Below are 23591 nucleotides of genomic sequence, written 5' to 3'. Positions count from 1 at the left end.
CACAGCTTACTTAATTTTGAACTAGATTGTTTTATAATTTACTTTTATCTAAAGCTATAACTAAATTTTGTATTAGACTCAGTTAATAATTAGTATGCCAAATTTTTTCATCCGAAGTTAGAGATGGTAATTTGGGTTATAATATTTTATTCTGTTATGTTAAAATAAATGTAACAAAAAATTTGGTCAACACGAATATGACTCGTTCGTTCATTGAGTAAAAAATAAAAATAAAAATATGAATACAACTTGTTCATGTAATTATACCTAATTGTAATGTTTTAACTTGTTTAATACTAATTAACATGTGCAATCATAAATTTATTTATAACTCTTATCATAAGTAAACGTGTTGGTTGAGATTTGAGGTCTTAAACATGCACACAGTACAATTCTTAAATAAGTTATGCAAATATAGTAAAGTTATTACTCTTATCGTTTTATTATCGAATTATGACCCACATTGTACGCAATATTCAAGAAAATAAAACATACATCAACTAAATTTTAAAGTGATAAATGAACATATACCATTCAATTAAGAAACGATAAATAAGTGAAATCGTTGATTCATCAGAGTATTTTTCTTTTCCTTATTTGACTAAAATAACGTTATTTCTCTATTTATTTTTTTTTACTGCTATTCTGCTAATTAACTTTGTAGGATCATAAACAATGATATTCTCTCTTAAATACTTCAATTAAATATACAGTTCTAAAAAATACGAATAATATATCTAAATAAACAAAGCGGGGCAAAGCAAATCCGCCCGACAAACCCTCAGAGAAGTGTCAATTAAACTCCACTCACTGTAATAATAAAAACCGGACGCACAATAAATATATCCCGTCACATTCATACTGTTACGAGATGTTATCTTACTACTCACTATACCAGCGTACTATCAACACCAACAGTGGCACATCCCGTAATTTAATTCGAAACCAGTGGGTGAATTACCCAACCAACCCCCCTCCAACCACATACACTCTCATCATCTCCTCCGTCAATTCTAGTCACCACCACCTTTACTCTCTCTCTCTCTCTAGTTCTCTAAATTAAGCGGCACTTCTCCGCTAATTCTCTCTCTCTCTTAGTTTCAACATTTCCCTCTCACTCTCACTTCACCACCTACAAAATTCGATTTAATTTCACTTAATTAATAAAATCTCCGTATAAATTAGCGTCAATTGGACAAGCACATTTCTCACTCTCTGTTTTGCGGTGTGAATTTGGTTCCGTAATTCGTTAGATCTGAGGCGCGTGGCTCCAGATCCGAGGCTAAAATGGAGGAGGCGCTGGAACTGGCACGCGCGAAGGACACTAAAGAGCGGATGGCCGGAGTGGAGCGTCTCCACCAACTTCTAGAAGCTTCTAGAAAGAGTCTCACTAGTGCCGAAGTGACGTCGCTCGTCGATTGCTGCTTGGATCTCTTGAAGGACAACAACTTTAAGGTTTCTCAAGGCGCGCTTCAGTCTCTTGCCTCCGCTGCCGTGCTTTCCGGTGAGCACTTTAAGCTGCATTTCAACGCTCTTGTGCCGGCTGTCGTCGAGCGATTGGGTGACGCTAAACAACCCGTCCGTGATGCTGCTAGGCGCCTCTTGCTCACTCTCATGGAGGTAATTTTGTATTTTCAGTTGAATTTATTGTTATTTAAGGGAAAAAAAAAACAGTTACTTTTTTTTTTTCTGCTTAATGGCCTTCACAACATTAATAAGTTTAATAATTACTCTAATTTCAGTTATTTTTCGCTTAAATGGAACTATTGATGGTAAGCAAGCTCTGTGATTGTCTTTAACATTTTCTGTTTAGACAATCAAATGAATTTAACGCTGCCAAATTGATTAATTATTAACACTTGTTTCTCAAAGCAGACTTAAAAACCATTTTGCAAGCTTAGAAATTGATCTTAATTTTGATTTTGGTTTTATTTTATGTTATATGGCACTGGAAGTAATAAGGAATATGAAAGAGTGGCTTAGAATAATGTACTGTTGCAGGTTTCTTCTCCGACGATTATTGTTGAAAGAGCAGGCTCTTATGCCTGGACGCATAGAAGTTGGAGAGTACGAGAAGAGTTTGCGCGAACTGTCACTTCAGCAATTGGTCTTTTTTCTGCTACTGAGCTTACTCTTCAGCGAGCTATTCTTCCTCCTGTACGATAATCAATATTTCTTGATTAGAACACAAAATTTTGTAGGTTTTGATTGCTTTTATGTTTCGAACTAATACAAGTACTCTGCAATTTTCAGATTTTGCAGATGTTGAATGATCCAAATCCCGGTGTCAGGGAAGCAGCTATACTGTGCATTGAGGTTAGTAGAACAGATTCTGTGCTTTAACTACATTCTCCATTGAACTTATTGTAGAATAGGTAATGAGACTTCTTTTTGAGTTGTGAGATTGCACCTATGGCCTCTTCTGTATCTTTATGTCTTTTGCCTCTTTAGAGTTGCTCCACCTTCATCCTTGCTCTGAAATTACCTTCATTGACAGAAGAAAGAAGTCTTTTTAAGGTTGAAATTATATTCTGTGACTTGAGGTTTAGTTTTGGAGATTGTCTTCAAGATCATGCCTCGTCAATTTCTTAATGATTGATCTGTAAAATAATATAATTAATATTATGAACCTCATTAACTCATTTGTGAACTAATGCAATGGTATGCTTATATGATCTTCATTGGAGTAGATACTGTTAATAGAAGATGAATCATTACTATATCTGACTTGGAAGTTTTAACGAATGCTGAGTAAGCGAAGTCACTGGTGCTTTGCTAAGTGGAAGGTTCATTATATGATAGCCTCTTTCCTTGCATAATAGCATAAGTGCTTATAGCCTTATAGAGATTTCTGGTTTATTTTCATATTCACTAAATTTTTGGAATAGACCTCTAACCCTGTTAATTTGATTATTTATTTATTTATTTTTTTATGTGTGTCAGGAGATGTATACCTATGCTGGACCTCAGTTCCGTGATGAACTTCATCGCCATAATCTTCCCAACTCCATGGTGAGTATCTAGCTAAGAGTAATTTCTTCTGGGAGCAATAATTTTCTTGTTTTGTTCTGCTTTAATTGCAGATGCAGTTATTGTATGAAGTATCATTGTACATATTTTAATGTTGCATTGCCTACTGAAACGAAGAGAAAAATTTCAATCTCTCTTTTCTTTTCTAAACAATTTTTACAACACAATTTATGGCTACAGGTGAAAGATATTAATGCCAGGCTGGAGAGGATTCAACCACAAATTCGCTCTTCAGATGGACTTCCTAATACCTTTGCTGCTTTAGAGATAAAGACTGCAAGCTTTAACCCCAAGAAAAGTAGTCCAAAGGCCAAGAGTTCTACAAGGGAAACGTCTCTTTTTGGAGGTTGGCATTGATTCAACTCTAATACATTGATGCTATTTAGTAACTCGTTGAATTTTGTAAACAAGGTTCCCGGGTTTTCCAGCATTCTTCTCTGGCAAATCTTGACCGAAAGATTTAATAAATGTTTTCAGTTAATATACTTGCTGTGCTATAATATTAGTGAAATCTGTGATGGTTTGCTTGGTGATACTTTTTTGCTTTTATTCTCTTCAGGTGAAGACATAACAGAAAAACTCATAGAGCCTATAAAAGTATACTCTGAAAAGGAGCTTATTAGGGAATTTGAGAAAATTGGTTCTACCCTTGTACCTGATAAAGATTGGTCTGTTCGCATTGCTGCAATGCAGCGAGTCGAAGGCCTTGTCTTGGGAGGTTTGTGACCCCTTTGCTCTATTTGTTTGTGTTAACTTTTTGCTGTTAAAATATGATATTCAAAGTTTTTTTAAATGTATATGTGTACCATTGGGTGGTAGAAACATCTCTTGGTAATTGAATGGAAACTTTGAGCCCTGAGAAGCCAAGAAAATATGGATAAGGTCCAATAGAGGTGTTATAATTTTACTTTGAATATTGTATTTTTAATTTGAAGTAATATTGTGTGAAATAATGGTTGAATTTTACCAGTGACAACTATGCCTGGATTGGTTGGAAAGTGATTAACAAATTGGTGGGAGTCTATTTGTTTGGTCATAAATCTGACATGCGTCAATATATTTTGATGACAATGAAAATAAAACATCTTATGATACTGCATGTATTGTCAAATAGATGATGATTGTTATGGTTATAGGCTATGGGTTACCATAAGGTAATTAAGCATTATATGAAGTCTGTTTCAGTTGCCTGATAGAAGATAAATATAAGAATGTTTTGAATAATGTTACAGATATATTTGGAAACTGAAAATTCATGTCCCTGTCTGTTTGTCCCGAGCTTTAAGCTATACAACTTGTGTTGGACTTCTGTTTTAGTTGTAAAATGCCATGAACTATAGAACCCTATTTTGCAAGATTGGTTTTCCATGCCTGAAGATTTTTTGAGCTCTTTGACATTGTTTCCTTTATTTTCCCTCTTCAGTTATTTTCAACTGCAATGTAGCAGTTAGGGGTGGGCAAAATACCTGACCCGACCCGACCTGAACCGATCCGAAAAATTTCGGGTTCGGATTGGATCGGGTGGTTAATGTAACCCGATCGGATGAATTTCTCTAAACCCAATCGGGTTGTGATCGGATCGGGTGAATCCGATCCGATCCGAAAAACTGATCGGGTTGCATTAAAATTAAAAAAAATGAACAGCAAACACACGCACGCCACACAGTCACACACCACACACAAACAAATCAAATTACACAATACACAATCACACATTACACAAAACGGCAAAACGCACACAACACAAGTTACACGCTCACTGCCTCACAGATCAATCACAGCCTCCCTCACACTCACAGCACGCCGTCGACCGACAGCAGCAGCCACAGCCTTCTCGACGCCCCCTCACAGTCACGGTTCACACACACAGCACATGCACATCTCAAGAACAAGAAGTCAAGAACTCTCTTCATGGATCGCGGTCACGGTCACCGCCGACCAGTCTGCAGCCGCACGTTCGCAAGATTTGCTGCTACCCGATCTGATGCCACCTGATCTATTGCCACCCAACCCACTGCTGCAAGTGCAAACCGATTCCAGTACCCGCCCCGAGTTTCCCTCCCCCCTTGGGTTTTGATCCGAAGCTTTGGCCTTTGAGAGTTTGACACTTGGAGTTGGAATTGATGGTATATTAGCCCGATCCATATAATCCAAATCCGAACCCGATTCTATTTGAAGTTAATCCGATTTTTTTACCTGGTTCGCTCTGAATATATATCGGATCGGATCGGATTGGGTCATAAGTTTGGGTTGTATTCGGATTAATTTTTATCCAACCCGACCTATCCGAACCCGATTTTGCCCACCCTTAGTAACAGTTAACGAACTCAGCTATCAACTGCTGAAACATTTATTCGTGTGTAATAAATTTTTTCCACAAATAAGAACAAGAGTGGTAGTTGGTAGCTTGGTTTGTGGGGTTCCTTTTTCAGTTGATCAATTTTGATTTTGTTTCCTTTTCTGTTCCATCCTCTATCTCTCACTTTCTAGTATATCTTCAGTTTTCCCTTTTCTTTTTCTTGTTTCTGATATCCCTACTGTATACCTCTCATTTTGGTTGTTATGCCTTGCATATGACAAAAAATAGGGTATTGGACTTGTGGCAACTCAGTGCATAATATTATTTTAATGATTTAGATGGTTATTGTTGTGCTTTTTATGCCATTCTGTTCATGCATTTATTTTGAATTATGAGATAGTTTGCAATGTCATCCTTGGACCAGTCATGGGTATGCATTAGCAATTACTAGTTCTGTAATTGCCTAAATAAGTTGGTTGAGATTTCGTTAATTGAATGGTGCTGATGTATTTTACATACTCCATGGATTAGTGTACTTTCTGTTTGAGGAAGAGATGTTGTTAAATTGTACCAACTAATCTTTTCTTATCAGGTGCTGCTGACTATCCATGTTTCCGGGGCCTATTGAAACAACTTGTCGGCCCTTTAAGCACACAATTATCTGATCGAAGGTCTAGCATTGTTAAGCAGGTGTGTCATGTTTTCTTGATTCTATAAGGGCTCAATTTTAGGGTCCTTTTTTGACGCCATTTATCCTCTATTTGTACTTGTCAGAAAGCTTAGCAATATTGGGATGGTGTTCTTGTTATACTTGTGATGGTGTTCTTGTTATAGTTGTGATGGTGTTCTTGTTTTAGTTATGACATTGCCTTCATAAAGCTTGAGACAAAAATGAGCAGAAACTTATTCTTTTCTTCCACATATTAATTTACTGTTTAGAATATGAAAACACTTGGACATTGTGTAAAGTTTACGGATAACATTACTAAAAGCTTGTTTGGTCAAAATGTTTCTAAAAGGATGCGTATTGTAACTGCTTTACCATAATATGAAGAAGACAATTCGGAATGCTGGTTGTTTATGCTGTATTCTATTCTTTTCGTTGGAACATTGGAATGGGGAGCATATGGAGTTTGGACTTTGGAATGGCTGAATTATTGGTCATAGCGTTATTTTCCAATCCCTGCTAGACACTTTTGTGGCTGTAAGTGTAGTGATTGCTAAGTTGGCTTCTCATTTTTCTAGGCATGTCATCTATTATGCTTTTTGTCCAAGGAGCTCTTGGGGGACTTTGAGGCATGTGCTGAGATGTTCATTCCTGTAAGTTTATCATTTTCTTGCTAGCTGTTGCTATTTTATTTTGCTCAAATCATTTTGTTAATTTTACGTATATGATAATCAGGTTCTTTTCAAGTTGGTTGTGATTACTGTACTTGTAATTGCAGAATCTTCAGATAACTGCATCAAAACGGTAATTTTTTTTGCTTAAATATTCAGATAATTTATTCATGTTGGTCTATTTGTTCTGTTTTAAATGTTTGTCTTAACATAACCTCTTTTATATCTAGATGTTACGGAATTGCAAAGCTGTTCGTGTCCTTCCACGTATTGCTGATTGTGCGAAGAATGATCGGAATGCAATACTCCGTGCAAGGTTGTGCCTTTTTGAATTTTTGATTTGTGATGCAGTTTTTGTGATGTTAATTTGAATTACTTTTTTTTTGGGTTATTGCAGGTGTTGTGAATATGCACTGTTAGTATTAGAACATTGGCCTGATGCACCAGAAATACAGCGATCTGCAGATTTATACGAAGATCTCATTAGGTGTTGTGTTGCAGATGCAATGAGCGAGGTGCTTATGTTGAGAATTTATTTTATTCCTCGGTTTTGGTGCACGAGGACCTGCATTTGGTCTCAGTGTGTTTTGACATACTTTGTGCACTGAATGTGGTGTGCGTTGTTTTTTGGGGTTGATCCTTGTCTGCATTTCTTAAAGTTTGGCTTTTTGTTTATGTTTATGGTTCTGATTGTCCCAGTTTCATTCTTTTTCTTTTTAGATGTTTTCATTGTGAGGGTGGAGTTTTCCAACTATTGACTGGGGGTTCTCTTGTATACCAATTGGAACGTTGTTTATTTTTTGTTTGATTATTATATTCTTGACACTTAACAGGTGCGATCGACTGCAAGAATGTGCTACAGAATGTTTGCAAAAACTTGGCCAGAGCGATCCCGCCGCTTATTTTCATCCTTTGATCCTGCCATTCAAAGAGTATTTTGCTTTTTCTCTCTCCGAAGAATGTGGTTTTACATTCTTTCATGCCAAGACAATAGTTTAAAGGGGTTGTGCTTTTGAAACAGATAATAAATGAAGAGGATGGGGGGATGCATAGGCGCCATGCTTCTCCTTCCGTCAGAGAGAGAGGTGCACATTTGTCATTTACCTCTCAAACATCAACGGCTTCCAACCTATCTGGATATGGAACTTCAGCTATTGTTGCAATGGACAGAAGTTCAAATTTATCCTCAGGGGCTTCCCTCTCCTCTGGGCTGCTTCTCTCACAAGCAAAGTCCCTTAATAAAGCTACTGAACGTAGTCTTGAAAGTGTGCTGAACGCAAGCAAACAGAAAGTTAGTGCAATCGAAAGCATGCTCAGAGGTTTGGAAATATCTGACAAACAGAATCCTTCAACTCTCCGGTCATCTAGTTTGGATCTAGGTATAAAATGGTTTCGTCTATTTGATATTTTTTCTGATGCATTGAATCAGCTTTTACCTCATTCAATGACACAGTGATTACTCATTATTGGAATACTGAGTGAGTCATAGTTTATATCACTATGAGCGGCTAAATTTTTGTTTCTTATTGCCCCCTAGTGCAGGAGTTGACCCTCCATCATCTCGTGATCCGCCATTCCCCGCTGTGGTTCCAGCTTCTAATGATGATACAAATGCTTTTATGGTGGAATCAACAACCTCTGGTTTGAATAAGGGCAGTAACCGCAATGGTGGCATGGTATTGTCTGATATCATTACTCAAATTCAAGCTTCCAAAGATTCTGGTAAATTATCATATCACAGCAATACGGAGTCTTTGTCATCACTTTCATCATACTCAACTAGAAGGGGTTCTGAAAAGCTACAAGAAAGAGTTTCTGTTGAAGAGAATGACATGAGGGAAGCTAGGCGTTTTGTCAATCCACACATTGACAGGCAATATTTGGACGCCTCTTATAAAGATGGAAATTTTAGGGATTCACATAATAGTTACATTCCCAATTTTCAGAGGCCGCTCTTAAGAAAGCATGGAACTGGGCGGATGTCAGCGAGTAGGAGGAAGAGTTTTGATGATAGCCAGCTGCAACTTGGGGAGATGTCTAATTACACAGATGGGCCAGCCTCTCTTAGTGATGCTCTGAGTGAAGGGCTCAGTCCAAGCTCTGACTGGTGTGCCAGGGTTTCTGCTTTTAATTATCTAAGGTCATTGCTGCAGCAAGGCCCCAAAGGTATTCAGGAGGTAATTCAAAATTTCGAGAAGGTAATGAAGTTGTTCTTCCAGCACTTGGATGATCCCCACCATAAGGTTGCCCAGGCAGCTCTCTCCACACTTGCGGATATTATCCCATCTTGCCGCAAGCCTTTTGAGAGTTATATGGAAAGAATTTTACCCCATGTTTTCTCTCGGCTAATTGATCCAAAGGAGTTAGTTAGGCAACCATGCTCAACAACTTTGGACATTGTAAGCAAAACATATAGTGTAGATTCTCTCTTGCCTGCTTTGCTACGTTCACTAGATGAGCAGCGGTCACCAAAGGCCAAATTGGCTGTTATTGAGTTTGCTATAAGTTCCTTGAACAAACATGCTATGAATTCTGAAGGATCTGGTAATCTTGGCATCTTGAAGTTATGGCTTGCGAAGCTCACACCATTGGTCCATGATAAAAATACCAAGCTTAAGGAAGCAGCTATTACATGTATTATATCTGTCTACACCCACTATGATTCGGCTGCTGTGCTTAATTTTATTCTTAGTTTATCTGTTGAAGAACAAAATTCCTTGAGACGAGCCCTTAAACAGTACACTCCTCGTATTGAGGTTGATCTAATGAACTATTTGCAGAGCAAGAAAGAGCGACAGCGTCTCAAGTCTTCTTATGACCCATCTGATGTTGTTGGAACCTCTTCAGAAGAAGGATATGCTGTTGCCTCCAAAAAGAGTCATTACTTTGGAAGGTATTCCTCTGGTTCCATTGACAGTGATGGTGGCAGGAAATGGAGTTCTATGCAAGAATCAAACCTCATGACGGGCAGTATGGGGCATGCGATGTCTGATGAAACTAAGGAGAACTTATATCAAAACTTTGAGACTGGTGCAAATGCTGATGTTAGCTCCAAAACTAAGGATTTGACTGGTTCAAACACATACTTGGAGGGATTCTCCACACCACGTATAGACATTAATGGTCTTAGGGACCATTTAGAGGTCTCTGAAGGTGCTGGGCATAATAATGAAATTCCACCTGAGTTGGACCTTAATCATCATAAACCGTCAGCCATAAAGACTAACTCGTTGACAGATGCTGGACCTAGCATCCCCCAAATTCTTCATCTGGTGAGCTTCATAACGTCATAAACATCCTTCTGTATTTGGCAGGTGTCCGAAAATCTTTGTAAAGGAAACCGAAAATGTTTGACAATATGTTTCAGTAGAACTACACCTGATCAAGGATTTTTATCTATTGTTGTAGATGTGCAATGGGAATGATGGAAGCCCTACGAGTAAGCATGGTGCACTTCAGCAACTAATTAAAGCTTCTGTGGCCAATGATCATTCAATTTGGACCAAGGCATGATCAGTTTCCACTCTTTTAAATTTTAACCATGTGTGCACATGCACTCACACAAGTGATGCAGATGGATGTGCTTGTGTGTTTACGAAGTTCTATTAGATAAATATATCTTTTTCCATCTTCAGGCTAAATATCTATTTTTAATGCCATTCATTTAACTTCTAAAATCTGTCATGTTAGTCATTTTGTGAATTGGTACAATATTTGTCCATGAGCAGTCTCTTCTGCTAGGTTATATTTCAATTTAAATGCAAATATATGTTAATGTCTATTTTTTCCTTTTTTATATATTTGCAGTACTTTAATCAAATTTTGACAGCAGTACTTGAGGTGTTAGATGATGCTGATTCCTCAGTTCGGGAGGTTGCTCTTTCATTGATTAATGAAATGCTAAAAAATCAGGTCTGTGCATATTAATATGTTCGTTTTCCTTTTTGTCCAATGATTTCCTTAAGTAAATTTTTTCCTTTTTGTCACGCTTACAGAAAGATGTCATGGAAGATTCTGTCGAGATAGTAATTGAGAAGCTGCTTCATGTTACCAAGGATGCTGTTCCCAAAGTAATTTACTTTTCTTCAACTAGTTATTTTGATTATTATTCTAGCCTTAAGTTAGGTGTCTCAACCTTTTCTTATACATGTTTAGGTTTCAAATGAAGCTGAGCACTGCTTGACTGTCGTGTTGTCTCAGTATGATCCATTCAGATGTTTAAGTGTATGTGACTGAGAATTCTCTCTCATTAGCTTTATCTTCTTCTAATACCATGGAAGGAAAAAAAAAATGTTTGGCTTTCTTCTCTCTTTATTTCAATGTAATTATGATGAATGTTGCTGTGCATTGCTGCTGTTCCAGGTTATTGTCCCTTTATTGGTAACCGAAGATGAGAAAACTCTTGTAACTTGCATAAACTGTTTGACAAAGGTATTTTCCTGATCACTTATTGAAATTTGAATGTTTTAGTTTTGGAATATATATCTTTCCGTGAAGGTATATTAATTTAGTGCATTTTTTCGTGCCTTACTCAGCAGAAAGCCATTTGCTCTTGAGCATGGTATTTTCTACTAGGATTGTATAGAATTGTTGTGTTCTGAATTTTTGGTTTATTTTAAGGTATAGAATTAGAGAAATAGTTGAATGGCAATCATGAAAGGGATTGAAATAATAACTAGAAAGGTTGTCTCTTTCAAGTTTATGCGCTAGGCTCAATCACATTTTGCTTGCCATTTGGGCCTTCTAAAATCTTTTTGGTGGTTAGAATTATATTGACTGCGAACCTGTCTGTCATTGCGTTAGGGTAAGGAAATTTTTGTAGATTAGTTTGTTAATGGGTTATTTTCATGTTCGGCATTTTTTTAAGCAGAATTATGAGATAGGTGGTCTTTTGGATTAGTTGATAATGATATTCTAGAGACTTGTCTGTTATAGGGGATTGATCTTTATCATTTGGTTGCTTAGTAAAAGAAATTTGTGATCCTTGCTAAATGGGCTATATTTACAGAAGAAACAGATGAAGCATGATGTATATTCACTTGAAAGCATGTTGCTATGTGCAATCAACAATTATATAGCTGAGCTATTTGTTTCTTTTTTCAGCTTGTGGGGCGGCTCTCACAGGAGGAGTTGATGGCCCAGTTGCCATCATTTCTGCCCGCTCTATTTGAAGCCTTTGGAAACCAGAGTGCAGATGTTCGCAAGGTACTTATTATGTTTGTATCTAATTCATGAATTTTCTTTTTCTTGAGTTTATTATGTTTTTGTCGGCAATCAGGTCGGAGTAAATTTCTCATATGTCTTGAAGTACATAATATTCTCATGCTACTATTTTGTTCTTTCTTTTTCCGTTTTTTCTGTTTATGTAATTGACTTTGGGCTTTGCTTTGATGTATGTTGGTGGATGGTGCAGACTGTGGTTTTCTGTTTAGTGGATATTTATATTATGCTGGGGAAAGCATTTTTGCCGTACTTGGAGAGGCTTAACAGTACACAGCTGCGGTTGGTAACCATATATGCTAACCGGATCTCACAGGCTAGGACAGGTACCACCATTGATGCAAGCCAATGAGGAGCTGGTTCTTTCAGAAAGATACTGTGGTTTTGGGGTGTTGGCTTATTCTTTGTTGTGTATTTGTATATTGTGTGAATACATTCTGAGGTTTTTTTTTTTTTTTTTTTAATTTCCTTGTAAGTTCATTTTGTTTCACTTAGATTTTCTTTTTAATATTTTCATTTTCCCTGTGTCTGTTTGTGGTGTTTGGCGGGAGAATGCTTTTTCGTGGGGAACCAAGATAAAGATGGCATTGCATATTATGCCCGTGTTGTAATGAACATCTGAATACTAGTATCTGTTACATGTAGAAGAGCAAGTATGGTTTGGAAAAATATCCCATCATTTGTTATATTTTCAACCTGCTATGCGTTAAAGGAAGTGTATTTCTTCGGTCGCTATGTTATAGCATTTTATTTTTATCTGTTGGATACACGAGGCTGGGACAAAAAAAAAAAAGAAAGGGGGGGGGGGGAATGTTCGTTTGCTTCAAGCTGACGTAGCTTACTAGCTTGCGTATGAGAGAAAGTAGACGGTTCTTAGAGGAGCAAGAAATGTAGGAGCATTCTTCAGTGGGCTAGTATAAAGAATCTTCAAATCCCATCAATCATCTCCATTTGGAAAGTACTTTCACAATGAACCGAATCTTGGGAAGTCCTTTCTTTCTGAAGATTGGAGGGTTCAGTCGGATTCAACTTTAAAGAGGGAAAATTATTCTAAATTTTGGAAGCGCTGCTGGTCATTCTTCATTTATTTGGCCGAAAAAAAAAACAATGGATGAAAAACAAGATAGTTGCAACACTTGCTAGACACCGACACCGACACCGACACCGGACCGGTTAGAGTACGCTGAGGTCACTTAGATTTCTAAGCTGAGGAAAAAGTTGAAGAAGATTTCGATCGTGATCCCTTGTAAAATTTACAGTACCTTTTTTTTTTTTCCCTCTTTGGGGGAAGGTAAAATTTACGGTACTAAGCCAGCATTAATGTTCTCGATCTTTATTTACTTTCTTGAACGTCTTGGATAATTTCTTTAAAGTAGATTACATTATGCTTGATGATTAAGTTTAAAGTTGCCCACTGGTTTCAAATTATGCATCAGATTTGCCAATTAATTAGCTGATATTATTTCTTTATTAAGTAAAGAAAATAAGAAAAAGATAGATATTAGAGTTGAAATTTTTATCCGGAAAGAAAAAATGACGAGAAAAGAAAGAAAAGACAAGTAAATCAGGCGGCACATGTAAATCAAGCATTAAAGAGTTAATCAAATACGGCAAAAATCTGAAAGATCTCAGCGGGATATCTTAAATGTGGTTATGCTAAAAAATGGAAAATATCACATTCATTAGATCTTGTGTGATGTTGAACACAATCCAAGAGTGAGATTCGCTCAATATCTCAGCATCCACACTTGCCTGTTTTTTCACACTCTCACAGTGAAACCTTCTTTTTAAACCAGAAAAAATTAAATCGCCCCCCACAATCACTCGCATTTCACACTGCCACCTGTCTCAACATATTCTCCTCTCTCTGGCTCTCTCACAACACCAAGTTTTCACTTTGGTTGGCAGTAGTGTACATTACATCCCCTCCTCCTCCTCCTCCTCCTCCTTCAAGTTAGATTATATTATTATTAATTTTTCTACCCAAAAAAATTAAAAGCTTTATATCATTTATCTGTAATTATTATAATACTTATTCAGGGAAATGGGCGGCAGCATGAAAGCTCCGGAAAAGGAAATTCTGGGAACAAAAATGAATCACCGTCATCGTCCGAAAATAACAGCTCTCGTTGTAGATGACAACATGGTCGTCCGAGCCATCCACCACAGGCTTTTACAAGATCTTGGCATCGAAAATCAGGTGGCGGTGAATGGCAAAGAAGCTGTTGACGTCCATTCGTCAGGCCAATATTTTGACCTCATTTTGATGGACATGGATATGCCTGTCATGAATGGCATTGAGGTATTATTATTATTATTATTATTATATCTACATCTATTTTATTTGATAGTAACTATCAATATATATTTCCATTCCAAGTATAATTTCTGTTGGTACGGATAGTTGGTTTCCATTACAAGCACCCGTAACTTACAGGCGCCCGCACCTGATAAGCATCGTACGTGCCTAACTTGTGTAACAGGCAACGAGGAAGCTGAGGGCAATGGGCATTCGTAGCACGATTGCAGGCATCTCGTCGCGGTCTCTGGAACGTGAAAAGCAAGAATTTATGGAAGCAGGTTTGGATGATTACCATGAGAAGCCGTTGACAGCTGATAAGATTGTCTCCATTTTGCATAAGATCAGCAACCACAGCGGCTGATCAAATTTTATTTTCATGTACTAACTTGTGTACTAGTATGAGTTGCAAGCTCAATATAGCCAATCATATAGATATAGTCCATGTTGATGTAATGTAATTTATTATTAAAAAAAAAAAAACTCTTTTCATTGCATTTTAGAAACTGTAATTGAAAAAAAAAAAAAAGAATACAACAGAAGTGAACTCATGCAAATACAAGTAACCTAAATTATGAATTTCTGATAGATCTTCGAACCACCACTTTTGTGACACCTCCACAAAATTGGGCCGCTCCGTCTGGGTGCCGACTTGGCCCAATTTAATTATTTTGCAGTTTCTCGGCGAAGTTAATATGTTTTTTAAAATTACAAATTAATCAAAATAAACTTTTTTTATTTAATTATTTATTCTAAATTATATGTTTCTATCCCTTATATTACGCTATCAACACTGAATTAGCAGCGATGATCATTGTTACCATCTCAAGTTTGATGTGAGACTACATAACATAGGAGGGAAAGCTTGTAATTCATTAGAACTTCCATTCGGCTGGATAAAATTTTTCTATGTAGTTTAATATTCTCTCTTTTCTTCTATTTCGTTTTTCCTATGACGCTTGCATCATCGTATAGTTCAATTAAACGATTGATACAAACAGGTCAACAGCAAGAGGTCAGTCCAAGGTGCTGTAAAAACAAATCTATATTAACCCTTCCCTTAACAAGTAAAAAGGTTACGGATCCTCATGTTGCTGACTCCTGTCTGCCTCATTTTCATGTAACAGGCATCAGCAGCTTAGAGAAATTTTAAAATATTTCTGTGCATGCATGATATGTGTAGTTGAATTTAATATAAACACCACACGTATAATAGTTTTTAAAAAAAATAAATATACACATATCATAATATTATTTACTTATTGTATGACTGACATGATATCTCTAAATTCTGATGTATTTTAGAATTTCTCCAGTACCATATGAGTACTTACGATGACCGACAATTAATTAAACAAGTTCAAATATGAGTAAATAATTCAGAGAGCTAGGCCAATTGATGGGATTACCTTCCAATTTAATTGGGTTGTAAACTTAACATAACTCATAAATAAAACGAAAGGTTTTGCTGTTTATTATTGCCGATGTTGACCCTTTCACTTGGACTTTGTTATGTATTTCAAAGCCTTTATATTGACAAGTCATTTTCACGCCACTTGAATAATGATCTAAACTTGTCTTAACGGGTGACGCCAATTAATTTGAATTTTGCAATATGCAGCCAAAGATAAGGATGGAAAGCGACAAACTAATAACATCTCGTATCATGTACATTGATCATATGGGAGGCCCTAAGTTACGTTGAGCATAACTTATGGGCCTATCACAGCAATAGTACTACTGGTAGGACCGGGTACTGTTGCTATGAGAGGCGCAAGTTACACTCAACGTAACTTAGCGCCAGCATGATCATATATGTTCAAGTTCTAATGGTTAATATATGACACTCAGATTATTCAATATTTTTCTAATCATTGCAAAGATTTTAGAAAATATAAGGCCTTTTCATGGCATTAACCTATATTTATATAAATTTCCGCTAATACCCTAAATTATACATTTTTTTAGTTTTATGTCGTGACCTCTCTAATTTTATTATTTCTTCATTATTACCCGTCGACGTATTGTGCCGGGAGCCCACACAGAAAAAATGGAGTAGTGGGTGAGGGTCGAATATAAGTGGGGCCCCACCCGCATGGAACCCTAGATGTCGGTAAACCAGCCAACATGGTACGCTTGGATCCTTGCCACGTTCGCACGCCTTCCCAAGCAATTATTTATTTATTTATGACTATTTTAATCACTCTTGTTATTATTATTATTATTATTTTTCATTTAGAGGATGGCTCTATCATATTCATTCATACTCTTCCTTCAATTCCATTTGACTTGATTCCCATTTTTCTTTGGGTTAGTTGAACTTGTTAATAAAATAGGCAAAGCTTACGTTACATTAGCTGTATGCTACAGCTAAAAATTTTTAAACCCTTAGAAAAGATAATAATTATTGAAAAGATCAATAATTTTTATAGTTTTACTTTACACCCCCAAGCTGCAGCCAGGTAATAGAACCGTTAGTCTTTTAATTTTTTTTAAAGTTCTCCATTTATATTTATAGCAAATTTAGTACTAAATTACTCAACTTTTTTTTTCTATTTTATTTAATTGAATCTCTAACTTGTTTAATCTTATATCTATTGAGTATTTATTGATTATATTAATGGTCTCTTATTTTAATATATCATGATAATCAATATTGAAACCTTTTATGAATTGTTTAATTTTATTAAATTCTTTACTTAGTTGATCTCTTAACTTATTAATTTATTTTATATTTCCTTCATTGAAATTATTAATTTCTAATATTTTGTTTACCCTTTCTATATCATTTATAGATTAATTTGAGCTTTCTAATTTATTTAATAAATACAGTGACATTTAATTTAATTGATTATTTCTCCACATGTTTGAATCATTGATCAGATCAAATGGTTGAAATCTTTCGTTAAAGGTTTTGGTAATTTATTCACAGTAACATCTTTTTAATAATGCATTAGATTTATAAGATATATATCACATATAATATCTCTTATAATTCAAGATACTAAATTTAGATTAAAAAATCAATGTGACATCACTGATAGTATGTATTTAGGATGAAAAATAGATTGAATGTGTGTGTGTGTGTGTGCGTCTATGTCTTTGTTAGAAGAAAAACCTAGTTTATGTCTCAAGAGAGAAAATAAATTATAAATGTAGGTACAAAATTTATTCAGAATTTGTGATTTTTATGAATATAATAATAATAATAATTTAAATCTTTATAAAAATATAGTAAAAACTTTATAAAGTTTTAAAAATAATTATAGAAGAGATGGATGAGAAAACCATTAATAATAAAAAAATTAATGATGACTTATTTGAAAAAATAAGTAAATATATGATTAGAAATAAAATTTTCTATAAATAACAATTACACATGTACTTCGTTTTAGGTTAAAATTATTTTTATCCATTAGATTTAAAAAATATCAAAATCAATGGCCTATATTTATTGATTATTTGTTACATTATTTGTAAGGTAAGCTTTGCCCATAAAATAATTCATAAAGTTATTTAAAATGTAGGTAAGGATTGTGTACGAGTTATTATTTAGTACGTATGTCCTTATTTTTTAAAGTTCCTTTAATTTTAATTTTTATAGTGAATTCGATTACTTTAATCGAATAAATTTCTCCCTTTGAATTGTGAGTTCGAAAAAGTCAAATAGAATTTTTTAGTATATTCAATGCAGTTCAGGGTTCAGAGTTTAGTTGTTATTATTTTTTTTTGTATTAATTATATCTCAATATTGATCTAGTAATAAATTGGCAAGATGATTGCTGCCAACATGAAAATCATGAATCATCAACTGAAAACATTACCAATTATATTTCTAACAACTCTTTTCTCAAGACATGTTATAGAGCCTCCCTTATTTTGATTATCCAGATGTTAGGTCAGATTTAATTATCCTCGATCAATTCTCTTCTTATTGCTATATATATTTACACACGCACAAAAGGATTGATTCTTCATTTTCTTCGATCTTTATTAAACTTGCTGCTAATTCTGACTCAAACAGAATTTACATTTTGAATCTCTTTTATAATACCCTAATAAATTTATATAGTCATTCTCTAGTGCGGACGCTATTGCAGCACACTTAAAAATTAAAAGATTTAATTTTTAACTCTCTTAAATCGCAAGGTTTAAGAGCGTATCCGCATTTAAAAAAATAAAGATGTCCGTACCTAAAATAATTGTACACACACACATCCATACTAGATGCACACACATACGAGTTCGGACAAAGCAAACTGAGCTTCTCTACATATAAAGATGCATATAATATTATTGTCTAGCTACATTGAGAATTTGAATCCTAACTCCAAAGGGTGGTCAGGGGGCAGAAATGGCAAATCTCGTTATGAGAATCAACAAACAAGAAGTTTCGTGGAGAAACAAACAAAAAATAGGGAAAGAAAAAAATTCTATTACGGGCAAGAGACTGTAAAAGCAAGTAATCATACATACATATAATTAAGAAAATGCGAAAAAAATAGCATAAAGCTGGTTGCCTCAATGTAGAGGAACAATCCATGTACACAAGTTGAGAATAGTGTCTGCTCATCCATGATCCATCCACCTTCCAACTTGGCCTTTGACCCACCACAAAATGGTCGCATTTCATCTTTGATTCCGCAACTATTTAGCTACTTAATAACTTGTTACTTGCCATCATAATAAATTGGACCCATTGTGTGTATCATTTCAATTAATGCCATCTTTTCAGATGCATAAAATAATGCCAAACTCTATTGTTTGTTTTACAATTTTTTTTTTTAGTATCTTCCCACTCACGCGCTACTAAGTGAAGCAACATTCCTTTAATTTTGGAAAAAGTATTGGGTGCTTTTAAAGCACTGTTCCTCTTCCACCCATGTAAAATGATTCAAATTAACACTTATTTCAAAAAATTATATTAGTTGATCCAATTAATAACATCCTCATAAAATTTTATTACTAAATCCTCTCTCTTTCTCTCTTTACTTCTTGCCATCATCAACCTGCTTTTGCTCGTCGGAAAAAATGACTTTCATGAGCTATTTTTCTAGTGAAACTCAACTTTAGTTCATTGTTTCTTTTACTTTTTTCTTTTTTCCCTCCCTTTGTTCTTTTTATCCTTTCAGTTTGTCAAGGAAGTTGTATCCATATATCTATTTCTATTTGTGGTGTTTTTTGCCCAGCTGCATTTTGTGGTATGGTTGTATTTTATTTTGTGGTATTGTGTATTGTAGTATTGTTGCTTCACTTCAATTTAAGGGCTCAAATATGGAGAATTTTATGCTATAAACTATGAACATTTAGAAAAAAAAATCTATCATGATATCGATTGGAAGGACTAAATTCATTAAAGGAGAATGGTATAAAAGAACCAAAAAGAGATGTCCATGGAGCTCAAATTGGATAATAGCATGGCTCTTGTTGGTGGAAATATTCTTTGTAGAGATCATCTCTTGTAAACTAATTTGTACCTGAAGGAAAATAAAAGGGTTCAAGAGCTACCTTTCTTCCAAAATCAAATAGTAAAGTAATCGAATGTTGGATCACGTCAATGACTGGAAAGAAATCACAAGTAGAAATCCTCCTCTTAATCCCAATATAAATACCTTTATAAAATTAATTGTTCAATATATATATATATATATATATAAGAAAAAGCTTTTGTTTCTATGCATCCAAATTGGTTGTTTGCCATGGTTAGGAGGTTGATACTCAAAAACTATATCAAATGTACATGGTTATCATGTGCAGTCAAGTCGGATGGGCGATGGACGACGTCGAAACAACAAAAAAATGAACGAAGAACAATGAATAACCACATATCTTCAATCATACAAGCAGATATACTGTGTGACAATGAACATATCCAAAGACCCATTTGGGGAGCCAAAAAATATATTTCAATTGCTGACCCAAGCAAGAGATATCTCAATTGTAATCCTATACAAGAGAATTCCAACATCTGTTCATTATATCTTAGATTTGATTCACTTTAATACTCAAGCATACTAAATCCCTTCGGTATGCCAAAATTGTGCAATATCTTTATGTATTCACGATTGTAATAGACCACGTATATTATAAAATTAGTCAACTAGTGAATCACAAAAAAAGATAAAATTAAATCTTAGTATCACACTCATATCTATTAATCCAGAATAATCAATTTTCTAGTTGTGTTTCATAGATTAAATCATGCCAATGTCATAAATAATATGCTAAAGTAGTAGACACCAGTCTGAGATCTAAAAAAACATAGTTAATGGTCATAAGGATTCTAGGGTTGACTTCTAAAAAACCATATGAAACTTACACAATGATGAATAAGAGAGATTATTTCATTTTCCATTTTGGTCACTAAGCACGCGCGGTTTGATATACACATTACAATGAATCTTTCATTTTAAGGCATATATCTCATTAATTCAATTCACTAAACAGACAGTTACTCTCCTACAGCATCCACCTGAGTTCTTAAAATGAACACTCATTTTTAGCGCCAAAATAATATCTCACATTTGTCTTCAATCAAGTCTCTATGATGGTAGGGTACATTATAGTCGGTCTACAAGAAATATTGTTTACGACCTTATCTTGATTATAGTCAAGGCAACAAATTTTGAAGAATAACCTTTTTATTTGGCTCTTAAACAAACATATTGTTTCATTATTCTACTTGTCTTATTTTAGCTTGTTAGAACAATTGAGTCGACCGCTCATGTAAGAAAGCCAGTCATAACCTGACGACATACTCGCATATGAGGACCCATTGATAATAATTCAAATTTGCATACTTAATGTCCATTTTTCCATACTTTAGCTAGGTAAAAACCTCATTTATATCTTCCATATTTATAGACATAGAACGGTTAGAGTCCATCTTATAATTCTCCATTTTCTTCATAAGTTCTTTATAAGATAAATTATTATTGATCTGAATTAGATCAATAGGTGAAACCCAAGCTCTATATGTTATTAACTCGTCTTCCTTAGTCCATAATTTTATAACGAGAGGCATCTAAGACAAATAACACAAAAGTCAAATTAGTGATCGTTAATAAACGACTAAATACAAGATACCATTTAATTCGAGCTAATGTTTGTAAAAAATATTTTAAAGCTCCCACTAGGGTGAAATATTTTTAACATATAATGTTCATCCATGAGACTATATTTATTCGATGCAAAATTTTATGTCAAAAATAAAAACAAAAAATAATTAGAAAAATTGATTTTATATAAAAAGACAAATAGAAAATTAAATTTTGAATCAAATGGCGCAAATGGCGCCGTTTTAAATAGCAAGATATACAAAAGATACCATTCTGGACACATTCCCCCACCGCCCCACATGTAAAAGTAGGCACATGCAATTCACATTCGATACAATGTGCGCTACAGTACGATACAGTGCCCCAACAAATGGGACCCACATGCCGCCTTCCACTGCTCCGGTGTTGTCGTGTCCGGCACCATCCAACTCGATTTTTTGTCATGAATCAAATGGTGCACTTATATTTTCATCCAGATGTTAGAATAAGTTAGAATCGTCAAAAAATAATACTAAGGCGGCGTTTGTTTTTTTAACTTAATGACTTAACGTGACTTAATTTAATTAATTAAGTTAATTAGAAGTGTTTGTTTTTATAATTTAATGAGACTTTTTAAATAATTTTGACTTAATAAAATAAGCTAATTTTTTTGGCTTTTTACTTAATGGAGAAATTTAAATTAAGTCAATCACTTACTAATGTCAAAAATATCTATGTTTTATAATTTATTTTTTATGTCTATCTCAAAACTCACCCATAGACACTTACCCCACATAAAAATATTCCTGTTTTTTCTTTCTTATATTATATACGATAAAATTTGAAATTTATGGTATTTTATATATTAAAATTCCAAAATAATTATGTATTCACTTGAATATAGTTTTACTTATAAATGTTAAAATATTGTGGTATTTAATATATTATTTATTTGACATTCAAATTTAATAAGGATACAAATGTAAAAGTACATATTTTCAGCTTTTTTAGTTGAAAAAAAAAATAACTTGATACTTATTTTTCGAGATTCAGACGAAAAAACAAATATATTATTCAAATTCAGACATTCAGATCTATTCAGAATTCAGACAAAAAAACAAACGCCACCTAACACTATTCATCATCTTCTCCAAAATTAGGGTTTTTGAATTTAGTGACCAGATTCCTGTTTTGGCTTTAACTTTCTTGTTTTAAGTTCATTTTTCACAAATCACATATCGTTAGAAAGCTCTCAAAAAGCTCTTTCCAATGATATATTGCATACAATGTCAGGTTGCTTAGATTAAAAGATATGAGCAATTGAAGTTTTGGGTTTCATGATTTCTTAAAGTTCATGCAATCTAAACCCTAGGCCATTTTATTTCTATTAATTCCAGAATTTATGCCATACTTCAAGCACTTCATAACATAAAATGAACAACCACCAAATCACATCTTCCATAAAAAATCAATTAACATGGATTTTTTTTTCTTGAAACCATTTCAACTATATGCACGAATCTAAGTAAAAAATCTGTCTCAGACACCAATGAAGGAAAATAAAAGAGTTCAAGAGCTACATTCCTTCAGAAATCAAATAATAGAGTAATCGAATGTTGGATCATGTCAATGACCGAAAATAAATCACAAATGAAAATCCTCCTCTTGATCACAGTATAAATGCTTTATAAAATGGATTGTTCAATAGTTATTTTTCAAAATTGAACTTAGAAGAAGAAGTTTTTGTTTCTATGCATTCAAATTGATTATTTGCCTATATCAACTTCCATAAACTATATCAAATGTACATGGTAACTAAGTAGACTTCCATAAACTATATCAAATGTACATGGTAACTAAGTAGTTACCATGTGTGGTCGGGTCGAGTCGGCCCATCATGGGCGAGCCACCCTTACAATAGTACCAAAACACAAAGATTTGATCAAATAATTGTTCTAATAGATCGTCTTCAAACTAATCTTGATGTATTCTTAAAAGTCAATTTAGTATAGAAATAATTAGTTGTGAAAAAAATCAATTAAATATTTTATTAAATTTATTTTCAAAAGTGTTGTGAGTTTTAAAAATAATCATATATGTTTGGTAAATTTTATTCTTAAATTCCTGTAAAAATACAGATGATTGAAATAGACATAATATTAAGTAAAATTTATTTACCCATTTATAATCATATACATAAAAGATTTTTATTGTGTATATATAATAATTGATATTTAAAACAAATATTTTTATTTTATTAATCTTATTTTATTTATTTTGTTATCTCAATATTATCATCGGCAATAATATTAATTCTTTTGAATCTCTTTATTTTATTTCTTAATTAAATAAGAATAATTTTATATTT

The 23591-nt window shown here is 34.2% G+C and overlaps 2 protein-coding genes across 2 annotated transcripts; both read left to right on the top strand.

Annotated features, from left to right (window-relative positions):
* Nucleotides 1-866: 866 nt before the first annotated feature.
* On the top strand, nucleotides 867-12602 carry LOC18049263 (CLIP-associated protein). Its single transcript, XM_006443613.2, has 21 exons — nucleotides 867-1620; nucleotides 2002-2157; nucleotides 2254-2316; nucleotides 2944-3012; nucleotides 3211-3376; nucleotides 3590-3748; nucleotides 5922-6019; nucleotides 6575-6649; nucleotides 6732-6800; nucleotides 6898-6983; nucleotides 7065-7182; nucleotides 7501-7599; nucleotides 7689-8046; nucleotides 8210-9939; nucleotides 10076-10174; nucleotides 10475-10579; nucleotides 10663-10737; nucleotides 10823-10891; nucleotides 11030-11098; nucleotides 11771-11872; nucleotides 12081-12602. The coding sequence occupies exons 1-21, from the start codon at nucleotides 1288-1290 to the stop codon at nucleotides 12237-12239; spliced, it is 4257 nt and encodes a 1418-aa protein (XP_006443676.1). The 5' UTR covers nucleotides 867-1287; the 3' UTR covers nucleotides 12240-12602.
* A 1074-nt stretch (nucleotides 12603-13676) lies between these two features.
* On the top strand, nucleotides 13677-14604 carry LOC18046570 (two-component response regulator ARR22). The gene is made up of 3 exons (XM_006443612.2): nucleotides 13677-13787; nucleotides 13928-14189; nucleotides 14371-14604. Exons 2-3 carry the CDS (start codon nucleotides 13932-13934, stop codon nucleotides 14548-14550), a joined length of 438 nt encoding a protein of 145 aa, XP_006443675.2. The 5' UTR covers nucleotides 13677-13787; nucleotides 13928-13931; the 3' UTR covers nucleotides 14551-14604.
* Nucleotides 14605-23591: the final 8987 nt, after the last annotated feature.

The sequence above is a fragment of the Citrus clementina genome, unplaced genomic scaffold (genome assembly GCF_000493195.1).
Source record: "Citrus clementina cultivar Clemenules unplaced genomic scaffold, Citrus_clementina_v1.0 scaffold_3, whole genome shotgun sequence".
Taxonomy (NCBI): domain Eukaryota; kingdom Viridiplantae; phylum Streptophyta; class Magnoliopsida; order Sapindales; family Rutaceae; genus Citrus; species Citrus x clementina.
Note: the sequence above shows the minus strand (reverse complement) of the source record. Positions and strands in the feature narration are given on the sequence as shown.

What these genes read in the sequence shown, in the direction of transcription:
- LOC18046570 (XM_006443612.2), top strand. Translation starts at nt 13,932, where the DNA reads ATGGGCGGCAGCATGAAAGCTCCGGAAAAGGAAATTCTGGGAACAAAA. An exon ending in CTGTCATGAATGGCATTGAG is followed by an intron (nt 14,190 to 14,370) that starts GTATTATTATTA and finishes CTTGTGTAACAG; the next exon opens with GCAACGAGGAAGCTGAGGGC.
- LOC18049263 (XM_006443613.2), top strand. Translation starts at nt 1,288, where the DNA reads ATGGAGGAGGCGCTGGAACTGGCACGCGCGAAGGACACTAAAGAGCGG. An exon ending in GGAAACGTCTCTTTTTGGAG is followed by an intron (nt 3,377 to 3,589) that starts GTTGGCATTGAT and finishes TATTCTCTTCAG; the next exon opens with GTGAAGACATAACAGAAAAA. An exon ending in GTGCTGAGATGTTCATTCCT is followed by an intron (nt 6,650 to 6,731) that starts GTAAGTTTATCA and finishes TATGATAATCAG; the next exon opens with GTTCTTTTCAAGTTGGTTGT.